General features: G+C 40.2%; 1 protein-coding gene across 2 annotated transcripts in view; it reads right to left on the bottom strand.

The window, feature by feature from the left end:
- Positions 1–1,655: 1,655 nt before the first annotated feature.
- TTLL12 (tubulin tyrosine ligase like 12) overlaps positions 1,656–14,489 on the bottom strand; it is a 29,973-nt gene continuing 17,139 nt past the window's right edge. The window contains exons 7-14 of one of the 2 annotated variants that reach the window (XM_050899825.1): positions 10,252–10,368; positions 9,947–10,141; positions 8,241–8,352; positions 7,241–7,392; positions 7,075–7,156; positions 6,531–6,599; positions 4,160–4,298; positions 1,656–2,179 (exon numbers count right to left, since the gene is read on the bottom strand). In XM_050899825.1, coding sequence (XP_050755782.1) covers positions 2,028–2,179; positions 4,160–4,298; positions 6,531–6,599; positions 7,075–7,156; positions 7,241–7,392; positions 8,241–8,352; positions 9,947–10,141; positions 10,252–10,368 — 1,018 coding nt within the window. In that variant the 3' untranslated portion in view covers positions 1,656–2,027. The remainder of the gene's footprint in view (positions 2,180–4,159; positions 4,299–6,530; positions 6,600–7,074; positions 7,157–7,240; positions 7,393–8,240; positions 8,353–9,946; positions 10,142–10,251; positions 10,369–14,489) is intronic. The other variant, XM_050899834.1, reaches the window with a different exon arrangement.

Raw genomic sequence — 14,489 nt, 5'->3', positions numbered from 1 at the left:
CAAAACAGAAATTCAGAGCACCTGGACAGAAACGGAGAGGACCCAAACATTCAGCAGCCCCCTGCACACACCTCTGAGGCATTACCAGCAGCACTGGCCAAACAGCACTAACTGGACCCTCAGTGTGATGCCAGTTCACCACTAGACCTTGACAGTGGAGCTGGCAGCCAGGCCACGCGTGGGTCTGTTGCCCAGCAGGGCAATACATACACCATAGCTATTAGTGTCTCCTACCTGCACCTTCTCACTTTAGCTGCTTAGAAATAGAAACAAGGGTTTCTCCTCTTCAGGGTTATGGTAGCTGACATAGTAAGATCTGGGATGCTTAGTTCAACCACTTGCTTCCTATAAGATAAAAACACCTCTTTTGTCTAAGAGCACAACAGACTATTTTTGCCCACAGCTTGTGGTCCCACTGCATAAACCTTACTACTTTTTTAAAGTCATTCTTCTGGTTTGCTAAGTGTGACATCACTTTTCCCTTTGTGATGAGGGAAACCCTCCCCTTTACATCCACAGGCACTTTGTTATATGTTTTCAGTACTTTGAAGGCAGAAAGTGCCTTTTGCTCTCCTACAAGTGACAAATAGATCCGCTGAGCAGCACTGCATGTCCCCTTACGTCCAGTCTCAAGCACCCGTTACTATATTCTATGTCACAGACAAAACTTTTTCCCTGCATCGGAAGTAGTCACACCATCTATGTCAAGCACTTCACCATATTTTTTTAATCACATTTAAGTAAGGAGTCCAAAAAAGTTCTGACTCATGAGCAGGAGACTGATCCAGCTGTCAGCACCACTTCTGGCTGTGCTATCCAGCTCTCCCTTCTGCCCCACCTGTGCAGTGACTGAATTTTCATAAGACACAGATGGTTTATTTCTCCAGCCTATGTTCCAGTCAGTGGAAAGAAGTAGGTTTCTGCAGAGCAGCCAGAAATAGCCTAAAATATCCCTCTCCCTTCCTGATCATGAGGGATAACATGTTGCATATTTGCAAAGCTTGATGCAAGGTTTAGAACATTTATACAATTTTATAACTGTACTTTGCTCTCAAACAGATCCTGATTGCTGCAACTAGCTTAAAAAAATACTACTCACGTAATACGTACTTCATGATGGACAGCAGAATTTTTGCAACTTGTATATGGATACAAAGCAATACAAATACAGCCTAAAATTGCTAAATTTCAGCCAGTTACCCTGATGTGAGGAGGGAGGAGCGATTAGGAATGATTAATTTCAAACTGACACCTCACTCTCAAATACCTCTATCTTAGGCCCTAAACTTTGAAGTCCAAAGATTGCTTGGGCTTCTAGCAGAGTTCCCCAGATCCCTTTCATTCCTTCAGGCTTCTTCTGCTTTCTTGTGCTGCTCTAGACATTGCATCCTTCTCACTTCCTACCTGACTCCTCCTCAAAAAATCTAGTTTCTTTAAGGGGCAGGCTAAAGATGACAGCCAGCAGTACAGGGTTCCTCAGTGCTGTGGTTTTTGTTTGCCTTTTTTTAAACAACAAAAATGGGAAGAGCCATTAATCTCATTACCCTAGCAGTTCATTGCACTGAAATACCATATTATTTTCCCATCAGAACATTTCAGATCTTTGAAGAACAGAGGGATGGATTAAGAAGGATACACAAACTCCAACATGATTCAGTAAATTATAGTTTTAATGTTGACATGGGGAACTTGTGCAATGTTTCCCAACAAGCAAGCAATCAGGCTACCTGAAAAACAAGTCAATTGCTCCAGTTACTGTCCTATTTTGAGGTCTCCCATATTCAATAAAGACGACATTTGGTCAACACAAACTGATGATTTATAGAACTAAGCAAAACAAAGAAAATGCAGACAAAATGATTATCAATACAGTATATAGTATATGCATATTCTTCTGATATGAATTTTTTTTTCCTAGGTTACCAGTATAGGAAAATAGTTGCATCAGCAGCTCATAGAACTGAAATATAAATCTTGCTGTTAAGCATATCTGGGAAGGAAATTTAATAGAGTCAAGCCTCCTGTGGCTAGACAATGCACGTCACATGGCAGCTGTCTGTTTCATCCAGAAATAGGGTGCTGAAGACATCATTAAAAAAGGTAGGGTGGTATTTGCAGGCTCTGTCACAGTCAGGATTAAAGTTCACCTCCAGGATCTGAGGCTGCATAATTCTTTTCCCTGTAAAGGGGAACACAAACATTGCCTCTTAATACAACTCTATAGAGATCCTGAATCACTACCTGTCTTTAAGCCAGAGATTATAGAAAATGACTGGACAAAGCCATCTTTTATGACACAAGCTGGCAAGCCGGTAGGGTGTTTTTATTTCAGTGGGTTTGGTTTTTTTTGGAGGGACTGAGGTATGTTCTACCATCGTTATCCAGAGGACAATTAACCAACAGATTCTGTAATCGCTGTGCTAATCCAATGCCTCATTTAGAATGAGAATTTGGAGCAATTTAATAGGATCTCCCTGATACAGCTGTCTTGCTTGACGGTCTGAAACATCTTCCAGAAAACTCTGCTTCTCCTTTCACGTTTCAGTACAAACCTTCCTTTCTTAAAGCTCTTAGATATCTACCCTTCTAGTTCTAGGAGTCCTGTTCCTTTATGCTCCAGCCACTCCCACTTGTCACTTCATCTCACTCCTAGAAGGAAGTCAGGAAGTTTCATTTTCTCTTAAAACTTCATCAGTACAGTTCAGAGTTCAGAATCAAATGCATTCTGTGCAAAGAGAAACAAAGGATTTTATTTCCTGTCTGGTGTTGAGATCGTAAGTGAGGGTACAAGCTTCTGATGCATAGGTAAACCATACTCTGCTCTGCACAGAAGCAACTAACCTGTTTGTCCATAGGCTGCCTACAGCATTACAGCTGTGACATTTGCACCCACCCCCCCATCTTCAAAAGGCTAGGGACCTGCACAGCCCATGTTCAGCCAGGGCTGACATGTGAGGTTGGTCCTTTTACTACAATAGTTTTCCTCGAGCTAGTAATATTAGTGAGTTGCTTTGCCTCTCCCATTCAAGACAACTCTGGGACAGGTGAAAGAGCATTCAACGTGGGTGTAGCAGACCCAAATTCAAACCCTTGCTCCACCTGATCTGAACAGCAAAGGCTCAATTCCACACCTCCCGTTTCTCAATCATTTCCCTCCATGAAAGTGATTCAATATTTACAGAATTAGCCACTGCAGCAGTGGGCTAGGGGCACCCACCCAACATACAACATCTAATCGCTCCTCCGGCAAACCTGGGCACAAGCAATTAATTTCTCCTGTGTCCCAGGGACCACACTGTCACAAGAAAAGAGTACACTCAGTTCTGTTTAATACTCCCCTGGAAGTCCTTTTTGTGTTGGTGCCTCTGCTGCTTTTCTACCTACAAGAGACACATGTCTAGGTTGGACATGCTTACAGAACATTTTTGAGCCTCCTGGTGAGACAATAAAGAATTCACCCTGTTAGGCAAATTTTGCTACCAGTCCTGGTAGCACAACTGGCTGGAGGAAAGGCTCCAGGTAGTTAGCCATGCTGTGGCACTAACATGAAGCAGCTTTACATATGTGTTCTTGCAGAGACTTGGCAACAACTGAGTGACGGTCCTGAGGACATCAATAGCACTGAAATGGTGAATGTGGTCCCTTCCCTGCTTTAATAAGTAACTGCATTGAAGACATTGGTCCAAGCCTAGAAGCCACAGATAGTAAGATGTCTCTTTAAGGTTTTCATAAAGAGATGGGTATTTCAGACATTCTCTCCCCATAAATGGGAAAGAAAACTTGCTGCTGACAGAGTGACTAGATTGCTGTACAGTTGGGTTTTTTTTTGTGTGTGTGTGTGGTGATTTGGGTTTGTTTGGGGGGTTTTTTTGGGTGTTTGTTTGGTTTTTGTTGAGAGAATGGCAGTAGCAGGGGCACAAGGGAAGCAAGGACTCAGCCAAGCACAGTTAACAGCTCCCCAATCATTCCTGTTAACCAGCATGGCAGATGCTACCCCCACAGATCTGCAACTCCAGATACGCTTTGATATCAGTGGGAGGCACAGAGCACACAGCTCACGCTGCTTGAAAAACAGTTACAGTTCAGACAGAAGAAACAGATTTCTGAAAAGGTCCACAAACATAAAGAATTCAACATTCAAAAGAAATGAGCTTCTCACCATCTCTGCTGGTGTCCCATTTAAGCATCAAGTCAACAGCATATATTGCTCTTGATGATGGATAATCGCAGATGCCAAGAGGCGCAGGTTTAGCTGAAGCAACTTGGAACAATTCAGCAAATGCCTTAAAAATATTTGCCTAATAACAGAAAAAGGTCTCTGAATGAGAAGTGAGGTTCCATAAAAGCAATAAACATGTTTTTAATCACTTCACTCATACAGCTTTTTAAAGAGTTTGCATAAATTACACTAGCCAACAGATGAAAATCTGCACAGTATTAGCTTCAAAAGCACCGAGCACCTGGCAATAGCCATGGACTTTTTCTGGGGAGCAAATCAGTACTATGGAAATCCTGAAAATAGGGCATTTAATATTAGAATTAACCCCCTTCTCAAGCATTATGTACAGTATTGCACTTATGTGTAGAGGAGGGGAAAAAGAAAACCCAGGAGAGTTCTGTGAACACCAGCAGTACAACTGTGAACTTCTGACTTTTTCCTGTCTATTAAGTTGTATTCTAGTTTAGTTTTGTTTTGTTCTGCAATGAAAAATCTTCTACCCACTTACGCCCCTCTAAAAAGGGTGGTGGGAACATGGAGATTTTAAGAACATACTACATTGGTATTTTGAGAAACAGTCATATATCCAATGTGGAAGTGAAATAAATCAGAAAGAACATACAGGTGTGAATTTTAGCATTGAGTTTATACTGCAGTGAACCATTCCTTCTGCAAATGAAAAGATGGTGCAATACTTCCTATTCTGCATACAGTACTACTTTGGGTAACCTACAGTACATATTTTGACACCTCTCTTTTCACCCCTTGTAGTCTCTTCCAGACTATTTTAAACCTAATGCTGCAAAACCTGTCATACTCTGAGTATCATTGATTGGATATGAGGTTCTAGTTAAAACTGATGTAAATTAATTTATGGAAATCAACCCACAGTTGGGTAATTTATTCACTTTTGAAAGCACACACACACATATAAATGCTCAGCTACCATTCATTCTGCATCTTCTAGCTCCTGATAAACATGGAAGAATGCAACAATTCAGTTTTGTGCATGTTTCTGAACCATCTCTTCACATTCAGCTTTTTCTTTCAAGCATGAATTACAGGCAAAAATAAAAAAAAACAACCAATGAGAAGGCCCTCATCTGCCTTCCTGCATGTTTTATGGAACTATAGTATTTGGAGCTTCCTCTTCACAGATAAAAGATGCCCTAGTATTAGGGAACCATCTGTTTTCTTGTGAAAAGTCATTAATGCAATGACCAGGGGCAGGGCTCTGGCCAGCTCACTAACACAGAGAAGCTGGGTCAGCAGCTGGAAATTCTGCATTACAGTCTCAAAGGCAAGATTTAATTTAACAAACAGGGGTTCTAACTTACTAACTCAGAGATATTATGTTGGTAGAGGAGAGGTCTTTAAGAAGAGAGAGAAGACCAGCCTAACTTGTTTTCTTTTAAATATGCCACAGTATACAAATATGCCACAGCCTCTGCACCATCCAATCTGGCACTGTAACCCTTCAAGCGTAGTACACCTGGAGCAGGGGCAGTGCTTATTTCTATCAGCCACTTGGGCACAGCTGGGCACATCCTTATCTTGTGAGTGAGCTCCAGTGCACTGCACAGCAAGCTAACCTGAAAGTGTACAGGGAGATCTTTAGACCGACAGCTCTGCTTAAAATAGATAAATCAAAACCTGTGATGCCATTCCACTGAGATTACCATATACTGTAATTTCCTATTTACTTTAGTTTCCTACTTGTTCTGACACCTCCTTCTTTTGTGAATCCATTTGGAACCAAGGAAGCAAGAGCCTGAATACCTCAGTGTTCAACTTTTCAGAATCAGAGTTAATATTCTGCTGGAGAGAAGAGTAGTGAAGGCTTTGAAAACAACTTTTCCACAGTCATGTGAGCAACATCCGTAGTGATTAGCACACTTTATATTCTGGACTTGCCTGCCTTTTTGCATGAAATGCTAAATCTTCACAAACATGGGCTTAGATTATTGGCAACCTTCTGCAAAAAAGATAGAACTCACAAAAAAAAAGATCCTGGTCCCAGGATCCTGAGGGTAGTCAGGACTGGCTTTACTACTAAGTCCAATATAAAGAATTCTCATAGTGTAATCATGAAATAAAATTCTCAAATGCTAACAACAAAATGTTTGAGGGGAAATTATGCTAAGTTAAGAAACACTTCTAAAGTAAAGGTTAACATCTGATGTCCTTTGTGGAACTGATACTGATGAGAAAAAAAAAACCACCACCAACCAACCACTTTTGGAAAAGCTAGTTTGCTGAGTAAAAAAAGATCCATGAACATTTACACGAGAAAGATGAATCGCTGACTTACTTGTACCATTGTCCAAGGATATTCAGGATATTGTTTTTCAAACAGAGGAATAAATTCTTCACAGTGTACCTAAAACAGTTCAGCAATATCAAAGACTGTTTTGGTTGGGAATGACTGAGCAATCAGATGACAAGAGAATGGAACATCAAATATTTTTTGCCATTCATACAAACCCAGGTAGAGAACTAGGGAATTAGACAGTTCCTGAATACCTTCCTTGTTACAGTATTTCTTGTTATAAAAGGTCACACTAAAGTCTTTGACAATGATTAGCTGCCATTTTAATAATTCTTTTACTGGTCTCTATCGATGTGGGTTATATTCAGGATGTAGGTTTATATTACCTTATATAATCACAGATGATTAGAGGGGAAGAGGGGAAAGAGTCTAGGAAAATATTTGCTTAGGACTTAGGGTACTTTCAACACCCTGACTGCTTGTTAAGTGGATGTGAAACAGGTTATTTGGCAACAGTCACAAAGGAGGCACTGGAAGATTTCCTAACAGCGGAAAGGTGAGGGAGTGTTTTGGACCATTTGCTTACCTGTTTTAATGTTACACCGGGAGCATAATTCATGACTGTGAAATGCTTCTCATAGTCATCCAAGTCATCAAGTGAAAATGCCCTACAGAATAAAGCAATTCCTTAGTTTCCAAGATATCAGATTTAATTCTAAGCCCCTCCACACTAATGAGGGGAATGTAATTACCGATTTGAAAAGCGCAGCCAAAATACATCATAGATATACAGCTTGAGTGGTTTTACGGACCGCAGCAATACAACATAACGGATGTCAAATTTAACCATCCCCACATCTTCTCGGTGAAACAAGACTGGATTCTCAATATATTTGCACACTACCTACAACAAAGCAAAAACACTCACAGTAAATATAATTCTACTGAAATGAAAACAGCGTGTCACTGGATCTCGATGATTTAAGGTATCCTTGTATGCATTTCAGTTTTTCTTTAGAAATGTGCAGGAATACACGATGTTGTTATGCAAATAGCTACCTTTTATCAAACTTTTTGACATCAGGGTGGGGAAAGTGGGAGGCCAGAATGTACTCATTTTTAAAAAAAAAAAAAAAATCACAGAATTAATTTTATTTATAATTTTGGTGACCTTGTTCTTTTGAACTAGAAATGTACAGCAATTCTTTGTGCATTTCTGCATTCTAGAAAATATATGCAGTCTACACACCAACAGAAATAAAGCTGAAGTGACACTCTGAGGTATGACTGCATATTGCAGATTCCCTACAAAAAGCTCCATGATTCATCTGTTGTTGGCAAAGACGTACTTTGTGCCACTGAGCAGAGCTGTGGATCAGCGATAACAATCAACCAGGTGACAGAAGCAATAATGTTCCAAAATTTATGACCAACACTAACTATAGCTAATGTATGTTCATCTGCCAGTCTGAGAATTAGCGTTAAAGCAGCACCACATTGGAGTATTCATTACTGTCAGGGCAAGTTTTATTTTTTAAATAAGCAAACACCAGGCTCTTTGAGTTCATCACTGCAACAAATGGAGTTGACCAGTTTGAATCTGAATAAATTCTGAATTAATTGAAACTGTATGCTTATGGCCAGCATATGAATTTTGAAGAAAATAAATTTCCTTCTTTGTATTTTTAGACCTCCTTCTATGAAGCAGTTTTTTCAGCTCTTCCCTTTAAATTCAAAACCATGCTCTCTAACCTTTGGGCTGCTTTCCCTATGCCTGATGATATTGTTAAGGCTGTTGGTGATGTGGGTATCCAGGCTTCTGGCCAAGTTCCATGGTTTGCATATCCAGTGATTGTCTTCTCCTCTGAGAGAGAGAAAGAGAGAAGCCAACACCTGTAAGTATCCACCTCATTAATCTGTCTGAACATCCACTTGAACTGACCTATGTACTCCTCTGAATAAATACTTTATAAAGCTGTGGGCTACAGTGCAAGAACTAAGGACTTTTGACTGACAGCTGGGAGTGGTAGGCCTCAGGTGTAAAGGGGAGCAAAGGCAGAGCTAGCTTTCACTAATCTTTTCAGTTAGGGCCAGCATGCTCTCACTGTTTATTTCCTTCTTCTGCATCTGACTCCTTCAAAAGGGGAAAACAACCCATCAACAGGACAGCATCATCATGAACACGCACAGGTCACAGTGCAGAAATCATTCTGCCAGGAGTCTGAGAACATTCTGGCAGGGTATCGTGCAATTTTCCAAGTTGATTCCCTAATAACACCTCCAAATCATTCACATTAAATGACACCATAACTCATCTCTTCAGGAAGAAATCACACAATATCCAATAGTTCATATCGCAAGACAATGAAGGCACACCACCATCTTCTCACTTTCTAGTGCCTAGTCACCTCAAGGAGCAAAATTCTTTGAAATATCCTTGAGAACAGGCAACATGCTGGTCTTCCAATGTATCTTTCCAAATAAGGGCAGGGTGACACTTGATGTCTTCCTTTCCTCAGTCTTTTAAAGCATCCTGAGAAACTTCTTGAGCTTCATGATAAACAGCATAAACTGAGCTGAAGTTAGCAGCGTTAACTTAAGAGGGTCTGTTTTGTTTATTTCAAAATTCCTATCCCCTCCTTCCCATTCCCTACATACACATTGCATTCACTGTCAATCCTTGATACTAAAAAGGAATTAAAACACCACACACTAGGGATACCTGGAAGGAGCACTCTGTCCTGGTCATGCCAGTCAGTAACAGAATACGTAGAGCAAAGAATGGCCAAGTGAAATGCCTGGCAGGTAGCACCATAAGCAAGCGTCACCAAAGAAGCAAACTTTCAACCAGAATACTCCATGCTAGGCATAAGAAGTTATTCCACTAGCAGTACCTAATGCTCTCTTACCAAAAGAAAATCTTAGTTTCCATCTATTCCAGGGCAGCTGCAGCAGCAGAAAGAGTGTGGATTTAAAACCCCAAAGCTCCACAACCGTTTTAGGCTAACACTGAAACTCAATTTTACTTTCACAACCTTACAGAACCCAAGTACGTTAACTCTAAACATTTTCTACTCTGGCTTAAGTGCAAGAACAACTGCTACTGGTCCCCTGGAAAACACCAGCCCAGCATTTGTTGCAAACACATTTTGATCCTTTGTTTATCTGTTAAATATAAGAGGTAAGATCTTGACTAGACAAAAGCAATAGCCTTCCAATCTGTATTCAAATCATGGCAAAGTTTCTGTGTTTCAAAATGCATTGCTTAAATACTCTTACATTAAAGAAAATACCTAAAAAGCTCACACTTTCCAGGTAAAATTCACTTGAACATAAATGCAGCAAAAGCAAACTCATGGTGGTGTAACAGCTGCCAAGCCCAAAATGCAGGCTACTGGTCTTTGAGGAAAGTGGGATCAAGAAAGCACAAAATGTAAGGAAGCAGAAACACCAGCCACCTTCTGTCGCGTTGCTGAAAGTAGCTGATGAACTGAGGCAATTCTGTTTGGAGGTTAAAAGTACGAGGCAACCATCTTGGCCCATCTGGTCCTCCAGCTCGTCTAGAAATGGATGCCAGGCAGTCTTTGACAGTCAGGAGGTTCTCACATGGGAACTGATTCAGCATTACCTCAGGCCTTTCCTCACTTAGTTTCCTACAAAACAGAGAAGTTGTTGGGTGAAGGAGGAAGGTTGGGGAGGCCTTTGGGAACACAGTTTTTATAGCAAAAAAAAGAATGTGTATTATCAGGGGAACAACTGCAACCTATAATCTTTGAAGTGTGAGAAGTTGTAGAGGATGTCTGCTTCTCCCTCGTTGTCTGTGAATACAAAACGGGGATGTGTCAGGTTGTTGAGGACTTGCTGAATGTCTGTGAAAACCCTAGAAGAAGAAAAAGGCATATGAAGAAAAATGTCAGTTTGGTTTCTGACACTGATCAACTTGTGCTTGAACAGAAAAAAGTTTTAAGCTTGGCTTTCTACAAGACTTACGCTTTACCAATACATACTCTCTCTGACAATCTTTTTAATCCACAGAAACATTTTAAATTGAAGCAGGGTAGATTAAAAAAATTGTCCTTTGAGACAGAAATCTCAAAGATAGTTTAGCTCCTACAACTTCACAAAAACAGCAATCCAGAAGACAATGACTAAGTCCCTGACAGAGAAGCACTAACATGAATTCACTATTCTACATGGAAAGTCCCTGAATGAGACCTTCTGAACGCCTTTGTCGCTGGAAGAGCTCTAAAAATCAACCTGCTGTCATCCATGAGAAAGAAACTCATAGGAAATCTTGTCAGTTTAACTCAGTAGCTTCAGAAGACTATTTTCATTTGTTCAGAACTTCACACACACAGAGACATTTCCAAACAATCAAGACATATGAAAGTATGTACATTACGTATGTGCAGGAAGTACACACAACTTCGAGGTTTAATACAAATCTCCTCCCAGCCCCATTAAAAAAACCACACCAAAACCCAACCCAAACCTGATACACATTACAGAACATAACCAAGAATGAGGCAAGATGTTGCATAGCTTAGGAAATTCCTCTCAAATAAAACCAGTGACTTGGCGATCTGACATCCTAAAATAAGCAGATAGCAATAAGTTGTTTTGATGATTTTGCAGCTTAAAGTGAGGTCACTTAATTCAGAATTCAGCATGATGACTCAAAAAGCAAGAATGACACAGAAAACAGCTCTCATGGTAAGGGGACATTTAAACAGACTAAGCAACAGCTAATTTTTTCCATGAGAAACCACTATATTCTTCCTCTTCTCCAGACCTATCTTATCAGTTGTGTAACTTTCCTCTCCTCCTCTGCTACTAACCAACTGGAAGATATATTCCCCTGAGAGAGACTTTTCTGAAATGATGAACTGTAAAAATAGCCCAGTCACAGGGGGAAATATATTCTTTAAAAAGAAAAGTATGTAAGATGTTTTGCATAGCTCCATGTGTGACATACTACAATGGTTATACTATTTATGCTGGAGCCTAAGACTGAGAGAGATGACTTCACTGTAGATGAAGAGAGTCAACCTGGCATCCCTGTTGAAAGAAGTCACCAACCCTTCCCCACTGTTGCAACAGAACAAAGTTAGTATCTTCACACAGCCCCACTAGCATTTCTTTCTGCAATATGTGGCTTCTTGCCTTCTCCTTGTAAGTCTGCACACTAGGGGAAAGTACAACACCAAATTTGACGTACTGGATCCAGTACAAGTTCCACCAAACCCATTTCATATACAAGCTATCCTAATATCCACTGGTTTGGAGTAACTTTTAGTCCTTGCTGAAGCAAAAGGGAAGCAAAGTGGTGACCTGAAGATAAAAGGCCTTATAATGCTGTAACAAAGTCTTGAAGCATCCACCATCCCCCCACAAATATGCATGCAAGAATACATGCAACACAAGAAATACTAGAATTTAAGTTGTTCATACAGTTCCAGATCAGTCCCTTACAAACACACCCTACAAGTTATCATCCCACAAAGACACTAGTCCTGTGTAGCTGGATCCAAACCTAGCTAATAGGTCTTAGTAGCAAGAGGATCATCAGATCTACACAATGGACCTATTCTGCTTGTTAAATCCACTCAATAAATGGGAGCAGCAATAGTTTTGGGGTTTTTTTTCCCCTGCTTGTGATTAAGCCCCTTTAGCATGGTATGGAAATATTTTGCCAACATATTGCACAATTTTTTGTGGCAGAGTGCTGGAATGCTGGCCTTCAGGATTCCTGGCTTCCGCTCCAGGCTATATGAGTGGTATCTGGTTTCCAGCTGAGGAAAAAGGGTAAAAGTAACACAGCCAAGCATAGAGTTTGGTACACTCATTCTGAAAACCAATGTGGTTGGATAAAACTTGTATAACGTTATGTATTTGGAGTACAGCCACGGTTAGAGTTGGGCTAAGGCTGTACAATCATTTGGTTAGTTATCTGCAAAACCAGTCCAGTTACATTTGTTTTCTCCAGGAGAGAAGTGAAACCTCGGTTCAGGTGGAGCTATGAAGAGTCACAAATAGGACTCCTTTGCATATGAACTACCAGAGACCTTGAATGCACTTACAGATAAAGTTCAAAAATAGGTTTTTACTGAAATTAGTGGAACTAACTCAGTAGAGGATCTTTGGGAGTCAAAATTGTAAGGCTTCCTTCCCTTCCAGCTGCAGCTACAGCAAATACCTTTGAAACCTCTGGTTCATCAACTGATGGTTCTCACAACAATTCTTCCAACTAGGGTAACAATGAGGCTGAACTATAACCTAAGGTGTTAAACTGGATTAATCAGTGCTTAAGGCCAAAGAAAAATATAACCCCTGTGGCAAACTCCCTTACTCCAGTCAGAAAGAGGCAATGGTATGAAAAATGCTGCTGTAACAAAGGCCTGAGGCCAAGGCATTTGGCCTTACACAGCATGGAAGGACACCTGGAGAGCCTGGCAGCATCTGATAACTCCAATAAATCTTATTCCACATAATTCCCTAGACATAATTTAATCAGTCAGAGGTTCCCTCCCCCCACCCCCTTTTAATTCCATGTTTCCAAATACATCATTTAGTAATAAACTCCCACTGCTGGCTGGGCACCAGCTACTTTTCTCAGCTGAAGAGCAGGGTGTTCTTTACACAAATGAGGGATTCAGCTGAGAGGTGGGTCACCTCCTCTTGCACATCCAAAAATCCATTTCCTCCCAATGTTAATTCACTTAAATGCTCTACATAAGCTCTACACCACACAGAAATACAAGTATTGACCTGCATTCAGTCACTCTCAACAGCAGGCTTAAAGAAAGACTCTGGTACTCTCTTCCCCCAGTTAAGTATTAAAAACAAAGAACCCCCTTCCTAAAACTAATACTTTTCTTTCAAAAATTTCCCACTACAACACTGAGCTGCCTTTACAGATACAGAAGATACCACTATCTTCTATAATATATAGTTATCAAAGACTATTAAAGACCTTTTTTTCTTTTCAGTAGCTTACAGCTATACACAAGATTTCACAGATGTGCTACTCACATTAACAATAAAGAGCCTTCTTTCTTAATCTTGAAGTCTTGCTAAGAAATTCATGTGCCAGAGCACTGGATTACGTATCTGAAGACTTGCTTATAGAACACAAAAATGCAGCACAAAAGAAACAGGGGAGGTCAATCTATCTTTGCTAAGTGCAGGAAGACCACTGAAATAAGCTGATGGAGGTTAAGATTAGAGGCAAAATAAGGCCATTCCACTCGTTCCAAGTTTTTAAGTTACTCCATCCATTCTATACATAATCCTCTTACCACAGAAGTCTTGGGACAGTCAAAGACTCTGGAAGGCAGGTGATTTAATTTTGAGAATGAAGATTTCATAGAAACACTACATAAAATTAATGTATTTCACTGCCAACACGTGTCACTGAGTTTAGTGGTCAGATTCCCTTAGGTACTTTAGTATATCCAGTATTAATGCATACATTTGAAAAAATCAGACCTCTGCACTGAAGAACACCAACTATAAGGGCAGGCACCTGACAACTACTGGGTGATTCCTTTGTTGTTATCTAAGGAGCATGTAGGATCTTCTATGGTATTCCCTTGTTTTTAGTTAAATAAGTTGGTACACAATTCCAATGTCTACTCTGATAATACACATCCATATATATACATAAAAATACAGACAGATAAGAAATGCACCAAGTCGCATTCTGGGTTTGACAGATGACAGAACCTCTACACTGCAATACTGTGGTATTAGCCAACCTATTTCAGACCTTTCATTCCAATATCAATGACACACTGAACTAATGAAGCCAGCTAATTATACTTCCTGAATGATCCCCCCCCGCCCCGCCTTGTCATACAGAATTCCTAGTAGGAATGCTATAAAGTTTGGGATTAAAGAAGATATTATTCAGTGGAATTGTGCAAATAAGATAAAACATGTTAGATGTTACTTAATTTACTCAAAGCATTTAAAGCTAAGAAGCAGTTATGAGAATCAACT

Source organism: Gymnogyps californianus, chromosome 1, assembly GCF_018139145.2.
Source record: "Gymnogyps californianus isolate 813 chromosome 1, ASM1813914v2, whole genome shotgun sequence".
NCBI lineage: Eukaryota > Metazoa > Chordata > Aves > Accipitriformes > Cathartidae > Gymnogyps > Gymnogyps californianus.
This window is presented reverse-complemented; position numbering and strand designations above follow the sequence as displayed.